The following is a 15,263-nucleotide window of genomic DNA, read 5'->3' as shown; positions in this document are numbered from 1 at the left end:
CAACCCGCACCATGACCACCCCCATCAACGTCACCCTCGTCGGCGCCACGGGCCTCACCGGCAAGGTCTCCCTCGCCTCGCTCCTCGCCTCCCCCACGGCTGTTGCGCTTACGACCATCACCCGCCGCGCCGCCCCGGGTACTCCTGCCGCTGGCAACACTTACAGCAACCGCGTCCTCGAGGACGTGGGTGCGGCCGCCACTGCCGCCGAGCCCATTGTCGCCCCCGGCGGCACGTACGTCTCGTGTCTCGGCACGACGCTCGCCACCGTCGGCGGCGACGTCAAGAAGCAGGAGGCGATTGACCTTACCATGAACACGGAGCTCGCTACGCGTGCCAAGAAGGACGGCGCCGAGACGGTGAGTTGTGTCCGGGGCATGGGAAACCATGTTTTGATGTCACACAACAACGGTCGCTGACGCTGGTCCTTCTCTCTCACACTCACACATAACGTCTTTGTTCCATTCCTCCTCGTGCCGGTGGATCCTCCTCCTGCCTATGACGCACGGACCGTTTGTGTCCTATCCAGATGATCCTCGTCTCGACCGCCGGCGCCAACGCCTCGAGCTGGTTTGCCTACCCGCGCATGAAGGGCCAGCTGGAGGACAACGTCAAGGCTTTGGGCTTTGAGCGCACCATCATCCTCCGCCCCGGTGCGCTCCTGCACGACAACGAGCGCGCCGACGCGCGCATGGCCGAGTCGGTCATGATCAAGGTCATCAAGGGCATGCGTGCCGTCGGCGTGCCCACAACATCGCTTGGCGTCGACTACACCGAGTGAGTAGAGTCTGCTGCTGACGCCAGGGCGAACACCAGCTGACTAGACCGCAGTGTTGGCCAGGCTATCGCCCAGCTCGCGCAGAACCCCCCAGACGGCTTCACGACCGTCTACGACGCCGAGATTGTCAAGCTCGCTGCCGAGTTCCGCGCGTCGCAGAAGTAGAGTCCTACCGCTACCCTTCCTTTCCTTGTCTCCTGTCCCTTTCTAGTTGCTACGTGGCATGCATGTTCTATATACGTAAATCGTTTCTTTGCTCTTACTATGCGTTTTTGTTTTGGTCATGGGCCAGCCTCTAGTCCACACGGATGGAGGCATACAAACGGCGGATGGCAAAGTAGCTGGCGACGTAGCCAATCGCACCGCCAACGAGGAAGTCCAGAATGGCAAAGAGGAAGCTGCGCCGTTTGTTAGCAGGTAAAACAGGAGCCCGAGTCGCGGGGTCCATCCACTTACAGGTATCCAAAGTAGAGAACAGTCGACGTGACGCCGGTGAACTGGAGGCGGGAGGCATAGTACCAGATGCCATACACAAAGACCCAGAATGCCGAACCGCCGCCGACGAGGAATGCACGCCAGTGCCAGCGGTACTCTTCTGAGCAGAGGATAAAGTAGACGAAGAGGACAGTGACGGTCGCCGTGGTGAGGACAACGACAGCAAACGTGAGGAAGAGGAAGCCGAATGCGTAGTATGCGCGGTTGCCGAACAGGGACGAAAGAACAAAGTAGAGCTCGACAAAGGCTGCGCCGAACGGCAGAATACCGCCGAGAATGGCAGCGGCGACGGGCTTGAGGTACCACTGAACTGGGGGGATCTGGCGGGGAATCTGGTTGACACGGACGGGCTGCGAGAAGCCGCCGTGCTTCATGCCGTAAAAGTATCCGCCCACAGAGAGGGGGACCGACATGAGGAACCAGAGGAGAAGGATGGCGAGGATGGTGCCAAAGGGAACGGCTCCCGAGGCCGAGGCGGTGACGAGGAAGAGGTTGAGGAGACCCACAATCGAAAACACAATGGTGGGGAAGCAGACAGCCGTGAGGACGATGTTGGGCTTCCAGTCCTCGCCTCCGAGCGACGCAAAGACGCGAGCTGACACGTAGCCGCCAGCGCAGGCAAAGAGGGTCCAGCAGATGAGGAGGACGGTCGTGAGGGAGCCACGGCTTGAGGGCGAGAGGAATCCAAACAGGGCGAAAATAAGGGTCACAATGCACATGCAGATGAGGTGGGCACCGGTACCGGTCGCGACAGAGAGGAGCATGGGGCGCTCCGGCGAACGGAACACTTCGCCGTGGACGAGCTTCCATCCATAGTCCTCCTGGACGTCTTCGGCAAGGTCGATGGCGTTGTAGCGGTGGATGTCCTTGGAGACGGTGCGGATGAGCACCATGGACACCATGAAGAGAAGGAATCCAACGATCACAAGCGAGTTGATGAGCGAGAACCAGTGGATCCTGGGGTCAAAGACGTGGAGGTAGTGGTCCCAACGCAGACCCCAGGGGACCTCGCTCTCGATGAAGAATACCGAGTAGGTGTACCAGAACTGCGTGTCCTCGGTTTCGGAAAGGTAGAGGTGCTTGTCACGGACATAGCAGTTGGGAGTGTTGTCGCCTTCAACAGCGCTGTCGATCGACTTGGGGTAGACCATGACACCAACAACACGCGACTGCTGGTCGTTACGTTTGTGGTATTGGATCCAAATGTCATAGTGGTTGTTGAGCATGGGGTGGTCGACGTCGGACGCGTCACCGAGGCTGAATCCAGACGCGTCGAGGAAGGTCTCGCCCGACTTGGAGTCGACCTTCATCTCCGAGGAAGGGAGGCCGTCAATGATAAAGTTGAGGCCATAGTCTTCACGGATCAGGTTGTTGATAAACTTGGCGTCGACGGCAGGCACTGTGCTGCGGCAGACGGTCACACAGCTCTCATTCTTGAGCATGTGCGCCTCAAAGGGGGACGAAAGGATGCGGTCGCCAAACACGATGGAGCCGAGCGATTCAGCCTGCTTGACAGGGCCACCGTCAGGCTGGCAAAAGTGGAGGCGGTCGTCATAATAGTCATGCGAGATCAGGGATCTTAAAGTCGCGTTCAACATTGGCGTGAGGGTGTTGACATAGACGTCGACGTTGTCGTTGTAGCTGTAGTCGTGTGGCGCACTGCCTGGAAGGTAGAATGCATGTGCTGGCGCGGCGAGGAGCGTGACGACCGCGGCCGCCGACGCTAGCGGCGAGAGGTTGAACGACGCGGGCAGACGCATCGATGCCGTCGAAGCAGTGGGTAGGAGGAGGAGACGAAGAAGTAAAAGGAGGAGGAGGAGAAGAAAACAAGGACGTGTAGTGTGGAAACGGGGCAAGTGAGAGAGACGCTGCAATGTCACACACCAGCGCGGTCTCCAGTGGGTGGTTGGTGTGTGTCGTTGGGCGCGACTTGGCGGTGCGTGGCGTGGAGGCACGGAAGGTATAGCGTGGGGTGGATGATCATTCGTTACGTAATGACACAGATATAGGCGCATGATGGATGTTTGCAGGCGTGTCATTCCAACGTGCATGCCTTTGTAAAATAGGCATGTGTTCGTCGCCATCTTCCGTGTCGGTGTCATCCGGTCTCGGGCGGCTCTGCGACGACTGACAAAGCCGGAGTGTCCCTAGTCCCTTCTCCCTCGCGGGCATCGCGGGACTGCTGACAACACCAGGAAAAGTTCGACATTTGTCGACTCCGACGGCACCGTTCCTATATATCTCACTCACATCTCTCTCTCCCTCCTGCCATCTGTGAACAGTCCCACACCTGCCTCTACCATCTCAGCTACACCCAGCTTTATCTGCACCGTCAGGTCACCCATACCGACCTCTCACCCTGGCCCACCCCCCTCCTCCCCCGGCCCCTCAGTACCACCCCTTCGGCCTTGCCTGAACCGACCAACCAAGGGCCGCCCAACCCCGCATCTCGCCAGCACGCGTGCTCGGCGCTCTCCGCATCACATTGCACCCCTCCATCTCTTAATCTCGCATTCTATCGCATTCTCTCCCCCATCACTCTTTAATTAACAATGTCGCTCCCTACGCTCGTCGCCAACCCACCCACCGAGGTGCCTTCGCCCTTCAAGTTCGACTCTGTCCCCGAGGCCGTCGCTGCGATCAAGAATGGCGAGTTTGTCGTCGTCATGGACGACGAGAACCGCGAGAACGAGGGAGACGTTATTTGCTCCGGCAGCTCGTTGACCGCCGAGGGTATGGCGTGGTTTGTCAAGTGGACTAGGTGGGTACCATATGGAGCTGCAGAGAGCCATGTTTTTGCTGCGCCGAGACACAGGCGGAGAGTTGTTCCGGCCAGCTCTTCGACCGACATGGTCATGGCCTATACGGTTCTCTCTTTATCACAAGCCCCCCATATGCTGACGCTCGCCCAGCGGCTACATCTGCATGTCACTGCCTCCCGCACGTCTCGAGGAGCTCCGCCTGCCGCCCCTGCTCACGGCTGCCGGCAGCAGCGAGGACCCCAAGGGTACCGCCTACCACCTGACACTCGACGCCAACGGCAAGAAGCACCCCGTGTCCACCGGCATCAGCGCGCACGACCGCGCCTACGTCGCAAACCTCGTTGCCGGCGGTGCCAGTGCCGACGAGTTTACCCGCCCAGGACACATGGTGCCCCTCAGGTATACCACTGGCGGCACGCGCGAGCGTGTTGGCCACACCGAGGCCGCTGTTGGTGAGTACAAGAGTCAGCTGGACTGTCGCTTGTAGTGTTTCCGTTGCTCTCCGTGTGCTAACCGCCAGACCTCTGCTACCTCGCCGGCGTCCCTCCCGTCGGCATGCTCTGTGAGCTCGTCAACCCCGACGAGCCAGTGGGCATGGCCCACCGCGACGACTGCTGGCGCTTTGCCCGCGCCTGGGGACTCAAGGTCATCTCCATCGAGGACCTGCAGGCGTACCTCAACACTCCCGCCGGTGACGCCGTTCCCCGAAAGTAAGCCGTCCACACGCCCCGGCGGCTACTTTGGAAAGCGAGCGAACGACCGCGAGCGCGAACATTAGCACCGGACGAGGGGTTTTGGGACGTAGGCAGATGAAACGGCATCCGGCACCGGCGCGCAGTGTGCAGCGTTGCGAAGCGTTGGTCTACCCTCAGGATCGGTGGGTAGACCAACACCGGAAGCGAACGCCGAGATGGTCGAGTCGAATCGAAGGAGATGCAGATGACAGAAAGAGGGAGAGAAAGAGAGGTCCACCCCGGAGTCGCCGGGGCCGAGATGACGATGAGACGGGAGATGGGAGAGATCGGAATTGTAGAACCAGGCTACTGCATCACATGAACCGCATTGCTCACAGAAAACCAAAAAACGAACACTCGTACCATAGTGCATTCGCGCCTCGGGGCCATGCTCTTGCTCGTGCTCTTACTCATCACCTTGCCATGCATGCGCTCCAGCAGCAGCAGCCAGCATGCCCGGCGCCGGCACACCGGAGCATGCCAGAGGAGCGTTCCGGCAATGGTCATAGCCTGTGGGTGGATCCACCAGTTTCGATATTTCCATTATCACCTCGGGATGTGCGGGCTCTCGGGTCCTTCGGTATTCGGTCGACGGGGCGGTTGATTAGCGAGACGCCCACAAACACACATGCTTGGACAGATGGGCGGCGGCTTTCGCCGACTGTGGGCTTGGGACAATGCCCGACCGTGAGGCGCAAACGCTTGCTCCGCGGGCGTAGACCTGGCGCTGGTTGGACGTATAGACACATGCATAAGGGGGTCTCTCTACAAACAAACGGCTCTACATGGGCATGCAAGAATACAAGGGGGAGGAGGGTAGGTGCTGGCAACAAGAGTCGAGCCAGACTCCAAGGCAGCAGACATGGTTCGGGAGGGAGACACTTAGAGCTTGAAGAGGAAACCGAGCTGTGGTGGTCAGCAACAGCCACGAGGAAGAACCACTCACGTCCTCGACCGTGAGCTTGCCAAGAGCCGCATCGGGGTCACGGCTGAGCGCGGCGTCGGTCATGGCGAGCTTTTTGGCCTGGAGCTGAACAATCTGGTCCTCGATAGAGTCCTCCACAACAAGCTTGACCACGCGGACGGGGCGTTTCTGGCCGAGACGGTGGATACGGTCCATGGCCTGGTACTCGACCGAGGGGTTCCACCAAGAGTCCATCATGAAGACGGTGGACGCTTCCGTGAGGTTCTGTGACTTGTCAGTCTGGTTGTAAGAGGGGTAACGTACGAGGGCAACACCGCCGGCCTTGAGCGAGATGAGGAATACGGTGACGGTGGGGTTGTTCACTGCAATGTCAGCTGAGGATGTCACACCGATCAGCCGTGCCACTTACTGAAGTGCTGAATGGTCGCGTTGCGCTGCTGGGGGGTCATGCCACCTTCAAGACGGCAGATCTGAGAGTTAGCTCCCCTCGTCTGGCAAACTCACGTTGAAGCCAGCACGCTGCAGACGGAAAGCGATCAGGTCGAGGAAGGAGACAAACTGCGAGAAGACGAGCGACTTGGTCGTGCGGTCCTTGCGGCGCAGCTTCTCGAGCTCCTCCACCAGCGCCTCGAGCTTGGACGACGAGCGCCAGTTCTGTTGGGTTAGAAAGTCACCACTGCTTGGGTACCCACGTTGAGATCAAGGCGCGACAGGATACCTTGACGGGCCTTCTTGGGGCTGTCGTCAATCTCCACGGCCTCCTGCTCGAGGTCGATGGAGATTTCAATGTGGCACACGGGGCACTCGGGCTGATGGGTTAGCCGCGACCAACTTCAGATACCCACCGGGTGACCACGGTTCTGCGTGACCTCGAGGTACTGCCTGACACATTCGCGGTCGAACACGTGTTTGCAGGCCGACACGATGGCATCTTCAGCCTGCGAGAGTTAGACCTGACATCAATGCGAAACTCACAGTGTCGTTGCAGATGCGGCACACGGTACCCTCCGAAACCTGCAGACCGAGGCTGCTGGTCTTGGAGCGAAGGACCAGATCAGGGTGGCAGGCCATCTGACGCACTGAGATGTCAGCTTGGAAAAGTTGACGGAAGCTACACGTACTACGAGTGATGAGCGAGAAGACGTTGGAGTAGTCTGTGGTGGGTCAGCGCGCACAGCTTCAAATAACCCACTATTGAGAATCGTGCCCTGCGTAACGTATGTGTCGAACTGGCGACGGGCCGTCGTGAAGAGGGAGAGGTAGAGCTCTTTCTCAGGCGGCGAAAAGTAGTCGCGGCGAACAACAATGGTGCGAGGAGGGAGACCAAGGTCATCGGCACGCTCAAGCTTGGTACGGCTGGCGGGTCAGTCTTCGTTTTACTTGGGCCAAACCCACCGAAGCATCATGCGGTCGAGGAGAATCTTGAGCTTTTTGAACGCCGTCTTGCCGGGGCCACCTGCTTCAATACCGTAGCGGGCGATGGGGGTGAGAATCTGAGGGTTAGCCTGCTCGCTTGGTAAAGCTAACCCACCTCCGAGTTCCAAAGAGACACATGGTTCATGGGCGAGTGACCGCAGTCGTCACACGAGCGCTTATCCTTGAACTGAAGATGTTAGTTGAGTCCCAACCATCGGACGAAAACTAACCTGCCAGTGAAGTGACTTGCAGTCGCACTTCTTGCAGAAGTAGTAACTGTTCATGTCAGTTACAGGTTCGAGGGTACGTCCGATAACTCACCTGAAGGGGTCGGCGCCAAGGAAGCGAACGAGCGAGTACAGCTCGCCGACGCGGTTCTGGAGCGGCGTGCCAGAGAGACACCAGCGGTACTTGGCCTTGAGCGCAAAGGCGGCCTTGGCGGCATTGGTCGAGCGTTCCTTGATGTTGTGCGCCTCGTCAAGCACGACACTGAGGGTTAGAACAAGCAGCGGCCATCGAACCCACCGGTACCATTCGAAGGCGTGCATGGGGCTCTTCTCCGTGACGATGAGGTTGCCCTTCTTGAAGCCGTTCTGTTGACGGCGGAACGAGGCCTCTAGCGTGCCGTATGAAACAAGAACCTGATGGTGAGTTTGTGTTATCGCGATAGTGCAGGGATAACTCACAACATCAAACTTCTTGAGCTGCTCAGCCTTCATACGGCCCGAGCCGTGCCAGAGGCAGACCGAGAAGCCCTCAGCATGGGTCTCGATCTCGTTCTTCCACTGCATGAGAGCGACGACGGGCGCGACAACGAGGGAAGGCTTGTGACGAGGTTCTGAGAGGAGAAGCGCAATAGTCTGGATGCTGGAGCGTCAGCTTCGGCCTGTCTCTCTTAGCTTACGTTTTGCCCATACCCATCTCATCCGCGAGCATACCACCCTTCCAGGGGCCTTCCTCCTGCTTCTTCATCCAGAAAAGACTCTCCTTCTGGAAGGGGAGGAGAGTGAGCTTGAGGCTAGGGTGGGCCTCCATGGGAACGGGCTTGACGCGTTCCACATTGGCCTCGAGGTCGCCCCACGCGTCCACGAGCTCTGGGTGGTGCTGCAGGGTTAGCCTGATGCAGATGACGGGCAAACCCACGAGCTGGAGGCGAATCTGGTTCTTCTCGCCTTGCGTGAGCTTGCGATCGAGCTGCTTCTTGAGTTCGTTCTCCTTCCGCTTGATAAAGCTCTTCTCTTCCTTGAGACGGTGAGCCTCTTCCTTCAGCGCTTTGCGCTGCTGCTTTGACACGCCACGCCAGGCCTCGGGCATCTCGTCAGCCTCGCCACCGTCGAGGCGCTGGCCCTTGGCGGCGGCCTTCTTCTTGCCCTTGGCCTTGGCCTTGCCCTTCTGCTTGGAGGAGAGTGGTGGGGTATCCGAGTCCGAGTCCGATCCATCCGACTCCTCGGCGTCGCTGAGGTCCGAGAAGTCGGAGGGAGACAGGGAGTAGTCATCCTCCGAACCGCCGATACGGTCAGCAAACGGGGTGGACGAGCCCGAGGTGAGAGGGCTGGCAAACCCAGAGCCATCGGGCGATTCGAGAGTGGGGTCGCGGGTGCCACGGGCGCGAACTGAGGGGTCAGCTATACCTTAAAAACGGCACAGCTTACGTTCAGCAGCGCGGGCCAGGGCTGCACGGTGGGGGGTGTTGCTCTTGTGGGTCTTTCCACCCAGGGTGTGGGCAGTGACCTTCTTGCCTTTACCACGACGACTGGACGAAGACGAGGCGGGCGATGGCGTAGAGACGTCGGCCTTGGAACGCTCCACCGCGGCGCGGACCTGGTCCTCTTCGTCGTCGCTGTTCATGGCAAAGTCGTCCTCCTCGTCATCTAACTCGAACTCGTCCGACGAGTCGTCAACAACGACCGCCTTCTTCTTGCCCTTGCCCTTTCCGTTGGCCTTGGCGGAGGGAGCCTTGCCGTTGGCACGGCCGCGAGAGTTGCGACGAGGCATGTCGTCTTCGGTCTCGTCGCTGTCGCTGAGCTCGAGAACATAGTTGGGCTTGGCAGCAGCCGCACTGCGCGTGGGACGCGGACGCTCGTAGACGTCAACCTCGGTCGCGTCCGAGTCGTACTCGTCAACGCTGGGCTTGTCATCCGTGAGGTCGATGAGCTCGGTCTGGGTGGTAGGCTTAGGCTTGGAGCTCGACGACGACGCGAGCGTGAGGTTGTCGGCACTGTTGGTCTTCTCTGTGCCGAGCTTGGAACGGCGCGGGGCGGGGAGAGAGACCTCAAGGACCTGGCGCTTACGCGGCACGGGCTCGGGCGATAGCGACGAGTCCATCACTGGAACGGGGGGAGTGTGAGCTTGGGATAAAGGCACGCGGCGGTTGCGCAGTTGCTTCAGAAGGAGACTCACCCTTGCGCTTGCTGCGCGTAGAGGGAGTTGGGGCGTCATCAGTGGTCATACTGTTGGGTGTGACTGGGATGTGGTCCTTGATGTCTGGGCTGGTGGAGGTGGAGTTGGGGTTGGATGTGTCGCGGGAGGAAGGGGTTGGGAATGGGTTGTTCTTTGAGCGCGTTGAGCGTCGTGGTGTGCTCATTGCAGGAAGGGAGGGGATGTGTAGTGAGAGGAGTGGAAGAGGGAAGGCGGAAGACGGATTGTTGGAGCCTGGGGCGCGGGTGTGGGTGGGTTGAGGGTGGTTGACTGGACTGGGCGCGTCTCGAACCGATCGGCGGACGTTGCCGTTTCAGGGTCCCCTCACTCAAAATCTCTGCTGCAACATTGCGTCCGTCCTTATCAGTGCCCCCGCATTCAACACCCCCCAGAGGCCATGGTTTGCAGCAACAAAAAAAGAGTACATGGGGTGGTACAGGTGTAGTATGTCCTTCACATGCAGTGTCCATTCGGTAAACATTCGCGTGAATCAGTAGTATCTGTTCATTAGCAAAAGAAACAGGTGTTGGGGGTCGCTGCTCACTCAATCTCAAGCTATTTCCGTCAGCACACAACCGCAGTCGTCGGCGCAGGCTCACATATTGGAGTGCCACAGTACGCGGGGACAGCACATTGAGACCCGCCGGGTTAAACGTCGCTTCGTTGGCCTGCTTGATGACCTCCTCGGCACGGCGGAGTTCCTGCTATTGTCAGTCTTTCGGTGCCACTACGTCCGGGCAAGAAGGAACAGAAGGGGGAGGAGGGTCTCCAGAACGCCTCCCTTCGCCCCTATATGCGGGGCCAGCGGTCACTAACAGTTTCGAAATGGCTCTTCCGCCATAACAAACTCGTCCACCAAGTCAACACCGCGACCACATTGTCAACGACGGCTCCCTTGGTCGAGTATGCTTCCCGCAGGTGCAAGTTGACGGCCTCGATGAAAAAGTTGAACGCCGTCGCCCCGACGCGTCCCTCCAGTTCCAGCGGAAGCTGCGGGGAGAACCTAAAAGGAATCCGTCAGTGTGTCAGTCCTTTTTTTCGGGGCAGTCGGGGCTTCGTTGGATACCCACTGCGCAACGTCCTTCAAGTGCCAGACCCGCTGCACGCGCACAATCTCCTTTGGGAGGTCACGCCCGATAATGCCTGTACGCGGCTGGCCAAAGTACGTGTCGGTGACACCTGGTTGGGGCACGGACGACCTGGGTGTCCTGTTGGCACAGCCATCAGCCCATTTGTTCGCTCCACGCACCACACCACGCGGGGGCGTACCCACCCTTTGCCTCCTCGCCAGCCGGCGAGGTCTCCCTGGACTTTTTCTTCCCATCGACTGAGCTTGCGGGGAGGGATGGGTTTGGACCGGCGAATCTCCTCCTTGGTGGTCATCTGCAAGTCGGCGGGGAGCTTGACGTGGATACCGCGGCGGACCGAGTACGACGGGGCGGGTGGGGCTGACGGCGGGCGCTTGCGGCTCGGCACACTGGTAGCTGTCGACGCGACAGACGCGGCGCGCGCACTGGAGGAGTCCCCATGATGAGGTGTGCCCAGAGGATAGTAGTAGGACGTCTTGCTGTTCCTGCTGCCATGGAGACTGCTGACAGGCGAAGGCGTTGCCTGAATGGCTGGCCTCAAGAACGGGTGGGATGACGGCGGGGACACCAGTCCGGGCGAAGACGGAGAGTTGGCGGTTTGCAGGTGCTGCACATGTGGTGCCCGCTTTTGTGGCGAGCTCGAGAAACGGTGCGTGACTGCTGCCATTGTTGAATACTGCTCTGGTAGGTGTGCTAGACCTGGGAAAGACAAACGTGAAGAGCACAAGTCAGTACTCTTGTTCAGTCGCGCAGTGCTCCGCCTGCGGCTTCCCCTTGCTCGACAACGAGTACGGCCATGGCCTAGGGGCGGTCACGTTTGCAGCAGCGGAAGCGGGTCAGTGTGTTCTGTACCGCTCGCAGACTGCCCCCGGTGGGAGTAAAGGTACGACGACGACCACACGGACGACAAGGGGTGAGAGAACGGAACACCAAGACGAGCCCGCTGTCAGAGAGCACGGGGGTAAGGCACGGGCCAGGCTGGGAGCGGGACGTCACTCTCCAATGTGTCTGAACATTTGACTGGTGCCATGGTGGTCTCCAAAGCGTGCGTGATGAGACCCATGTTCTTGAGACGCAGCAGGGTCAAGAACGACGATGGACGTCAAGAGGTCGAGGAAACGGACTGAGTTTGGCCGGTTCTGTTGTTTCATTTTCATCGACATCGGGTCGTGCCGACGGGCTCCCGTCTGTACGCGTACCGTCTGTACCTCCACGCCCCCCAGCTTCATCATGCGCTATGCCCGCCGTTGCGACCCGGGATGACCGCGTGGAATGCTTGTGAGCGGTTTTCCGGACCCTTGTTCGCCTCCGTGGATGGAGACTGTCTGTGGTAATCGTAGACTCGGAGCTCGGAATAGGCCTTGGACACGAGGAACAAAGGACGCGCTGTGCAGGCAGCCCAGTGGACGATGACGACGTAGATGGAATTGGGAACACATGAACGCCCGCCCAGTACCTTTAGAAGCCGTACTGGTCATTAACGCACCGCGCACCACTGCATGACCGACCTCTGGCTGGTCACTCCTGGGGGTCCACGCCCAGAGCCGCCGTCATGCCACAGCACCTGGCACCAGCCATACTTCACGCCCACTTGTGGCGCGTGTGGTGTGTGACGACCATACCCTTCGCAAGACGCGACACGGTAGTAGTCTGTAGTCCCAAACTCTCTCCCTCAAATACCATCTGGCCTGTTCGTTGGCGCCGATACACTGCTGTCATCCCGCGATATGCAACCTGTTGCCGACGGAAGCTAACCGCCGCTACGTGAACAGCCTCCAGACGCTCTTGGCGACAGGTATGTATTTGGTGTAGGTAGGTGCATGGCATGTCCTCCGTATCAAGGTCTTTATGAAGATTTCCAGTGGCCAGTGGGTGTGTTGGCCCCGTCGGTGTACGGGGGCGTTGGCCGAGAAACCAACAACGCCGTGCAGCGCTTCTTGAGGAGCGTCTCGGGACTATGCAGTGACTCCCACGGTGGCATCCACACCTCCACCACCACTGAACCGCTCCCTTGCAAGGGCCCATCCATGTCTTGTGCACTTTCCGACCCAGTCTGCTCTGTTCTTTCTTACACAGCGGTCAGGGGTAACCTCCTGGACGCATACCTCCCACCAATACATTGCGATAACCCCAGACGCACACGCAACGCGGTTTACTTGCTTCCCATTCCCTAGTCCCTTCGCCCATCCATCTCCCTACACGTCGTGCTTGTACTGCACAAAGTCGGTGAGGTTGGCCACTTTGGTATAAAGCAGCTGAGCGCGGTGGTTGAAGCGCTGCGTGTGCCAGTACACGCTCGTTATTCCTTCCTGCTTACACCAGTCGTAGACGTGGTTGATGAGGGACCGGCCCACGCCGCCGTTTCGCACGTCCTCGCTCACGTACAGGTCGTGGAGGTAGACAATGTCCTCGACGGTGGCGGTGTAAAAGTGCGGAAGCCAGGTGACAAAGCCGACGATGTTGGCGCCCGGGGCCAGGTCGCTGTCAACGGCGACGGCGCCGTACAGCCGCGTTTGGGGGTCGAGCATGCGCTCCCAGGTCTTGTCGGTGATGGCCGCGGCGACGGTGCGCTTGTAGAAGACGTTGTACTTTTCCCACAGGACGAGGAACTGGCTCTTGTCCTCGGCGGCCATGGGGCGGATGGAGATGGCCATGTTGGCGACGTGGTGGGCGAGATGGGATGAGAGAGAGAGGAAGACAGAATGGGAGAGAGGGGGTCTAGATGAGCTGACTGTATCGCGTTGCGGGATGCCCACAAAGGTGTGCGTCATGTGGAGGCCACAAATAGTGTTTATCCGTCGCCTATCAAGGAGCAACACACTCTCCCCAGGTTTACCCTTGTTATCCTCCGCTTCATCGCTTACAGCCGCCATGGGCGCTTTAAACGAGGAACTCTGGGCCCAGGCTGCGCCAGAACGCACTGCTATATCAGTAGAGAGCGCGGGAGGCCATGCATACGAGCCTGCATACACCAACGGCTGCCAATTCAGTTGTGGGCTGTTGCTGTAGCGGATTATCCAATTACCCCGGGATTGTCCATCCCTCCACTTTTGACGCTTATCCTGATGTTGCTTTTCTTGCATGCCCCCGCAGGCCCGGGTCGTGTTGATGGGCTGCAAGTCGGGCCCTCTGACCGGCCAAGTCTCCTGTTTAAAGCGCAACCTTTCACTTATACCATCCTTGTAGCCCTATAGCTCACATCGGCACACTTGTTTGATACCAGTAGAGTATGAGGGGTGGGGGCCAGGGGTTGTCGGATCGACGGGGGATCGACGGTGCCTCGACCAGTGTTGTGATCGTGGGACTGCCAAGGAGCCAAGCGATCAAGCAATCTCCCGAGCCTTCATCACTGCACGCCGCAATTTGATAGTCAATTAACAGCGACGATCAATCACAACACCCGGGACGACTCGACGGCCGTTGCGACGTCTACCCATACCGCTGACCATGGTCGGCTTGCTTGCTTAACCTCCCCCTGCCCTTGATGGTCGGAAACGGAACGGCTTCGGTACGCGGGTCACCTCATCGCAGTACGGTTTGAGCAAGATGGTTGGAGGTTGGTGACGTCTTAGGATGAGACAGGTAAAGCAAATACTACACACACAGGAGACAGTTTGTGTGCGTTGCTGTCGAGTGAGGGAGCGATAGGCTGTGGCATGTTCTATCTGTACCACAGAAGTCATGAAGCGCCACAATGGGGATTTGCTGGAATCCATTCCTTCGTTGACGTCCACTCAATATTTGACACGGCAAGCTGCCAGATGCCATGTGCGGAGCGACCACTGGCTCTCACTCCTCACTCTTGTACACTTCTTCCAAACTCGGAGCCTATGTATGAGCACCAAACCACCTCAGTGGTCCCCCTCGTCAATTCGCTAAAACACGTTTTGGTGGCTCTCGTCGTCCATGCCGCCACGCCCCCGTCCGCCCTCCGCGGGTTCCGCGGCATGCGGCGCGCCTGAGACATCGTCTGTGTTCTGGCCGTTCTGGCCTCTGCTTTGTGCGTGATCGCGTGATCCACATGGGCACGTGGCTGTACACAGTAACACACAGAACAAAACAAAAACAAAAACAAAAAGGAAGAGGCAAAAAGCAAAAAAGCACAGTAACACACACACCGCAAAATGGAGATATGGAGATCAAAGACCGTTCCGTCGGCACCGCGGCACCGCGGTGGCTCTCGTCAGCCTGCCGCCAGCGTTGGGGGAAGCAAAGGCCCCGCAACCCAGCGCGCACAATGTGCCCAGCGGGGTGCGGGGTAACGGCACCGGGCAGGTACAGCATGCACATCAAGGTGACGGACAAAGCAGGGTACCAACGTCGCCAGGTGCCGCACAGGTCATGGTCGCCGGTCTCGCTGCTGGTCTCGACCGCGTTCGATTCGCTCCACACTGCAAATGACAGACCGGGATCCGGTACCTTGCACCGCCGGAATCGTGCCGGAGCGTGTTATGCGTTATGATGGGGTGCGCTTAGTTGCGAGGTTGGGCAGGTCGAGTGGAGCTGCTGCTGTCGAGCAATGGCCGTTGTGCTGGGGGATGAGGGAGTCGTGTTGCGTTGCGGTACGTTGCGGTCCCGGATATTCCCATTTCCAGCACCACCAGTTTTTTCGTCACTCACGTTGCACGTTGCCTTGCGAGAAAGTTA

General features: G+C 59.1%; 5 protein-coding genes across 5 annotated transcripts; 2 read left to right on the top strand and 3 right to left on the bottom strand.

Moving 5' to 3' along the window:
* Window positions 1-11: 11 nt before the first annotated feature.
* FMP52 (Protein fmp52, mitochondrial) lies at window positions 12-943 on the top strand (the record flags this gene model as incomplete). Its single annotated transcript, XM_028616194.1, has 3 exons — window positions 12-359; window positions 530-777; window positions 832-943. The coding sequence occupies 3 exons, from the start codon at window positions 12-14 to the stop codon at window positions 941-943; spliced, it is 708 nt and encodes a 235-aa protein (XP_028480051.1).
* Window positions 944-1,073: 130 nt separating this feature from the next.
* EHS24_000360 (uncharacterized protein) lies at window positions 1,074-3,033 on the bottom strand (the record flags this gene model as incomplete). Its single annotated transcript, XM_028616193.1, has 2 exons — window positions 1,074-1,176; window positions 1,235-3,033. The coding sequence occupies 2 exons, from the start codon at window positions 3,031-3,033 to the stop codon at window positions 1,074-1,076; spliced, it is 1,902 nt and encodes a 633-aa protein (XP_028480050.1).
* A 792-nt stretch (window positions 3,034-3,825) lies between these two features.
* On the top strand, window positions 3,826-4,749 carry EHS24_000359 (uncharacterized protein; the record flags this gene model as incomplete). Its single annotated transcript, XM_028616192.1, has 3 exons — window positions 3,826-4,034; window positions 4,186-4,487; window positions 4,556-4,749. The coding sequence occupies 3 exons, from the start codon at window positions 3,826-3,828 to the stop codon at window positions 4,747-4,749; spliced, it is 705 nt and encodes a 234-aa protein (XP_028480049.1).
* Window positions 4,750-5,651: 902 nt separating this feature from the next.
* Window positions 5,652-11,283, bottom strand: EHS24_000358 (uncharacterized protein; the record flags this gene model as incomplete). The annotated part of the gene is made up of 24 exons (XM_028616191.1): window positions 5,652-5,675; window positions 5,716-5,958; window positions 5,998-6,056; window positions 6,104-6,131; window positions 6,199-6,348; window positions 6,387-6,455; window positions 6,540-6,632; window positions 6,670-6,773; window positions 6,816-6,848; window positions 6,887-7,050; window positions 7,090-7,187; window positions 7,226-7,297; window positions 7,341-7,386; window positions 7,432-7,599; window positions 7,636-7,751; window positions 7,797-7,977; window positions 8,015-8,214; window positions 8,254-8,723; window positions 8,763-9,437; window positions 9,511-9,661; window positions 10,128-10,229; window positions 10,345-10,531; window positions 10,599-10,736; window positions 10,802-11,283. 24 exons carry the CDS (start codon window positions 11,281-11,283, stop codon window positions 5,652-5,654), a joined length of 4,053 nt encoding a protein of 1,350 aa, XP_028480048.1.
* A 1,528-nt stretch (window positions 11,284-12,811) lies between these two features.
* HPA3 (D-amino-acid N-acetyltransferase) lies at window positions 12,812-13,270 on the bottom strand (the record flags this gene model as incomplete). The annotated part of the gene is made up of 1 exon (XM_028616190.1): window positions 12,812-13,270. The coding sequence occupies one exon, from the start codon at window positions 13,268-13,270 to the stop codon at window positions 12,812-12,814; it is 459 nt and encodes a 152-aa protein (XP_028480047.1).
* Window positions 13,271-15,263: the final 1,993 nt, after the last annotated feature.

The sequence above is a fragment of the Apiotrichum porosum genome (genome assembly GCF_003942205.1).
Source record: "Apiotrichum porosum strain DSM 27194 chromosome Unknown scaffold_1, whole genome shotgun sequence".
Taxonomy (NCBI): domain Eukaryota; kingdom Fungi; phylum Basidiomycota; class Tremellomycetes; order Trichosporonales; family Trichosporonaceae; genus Apiotrichum; species Apiotrichum porosum.
This window is presented reverse-complemented; position numbering and strand designations above follow the sequence as displayed.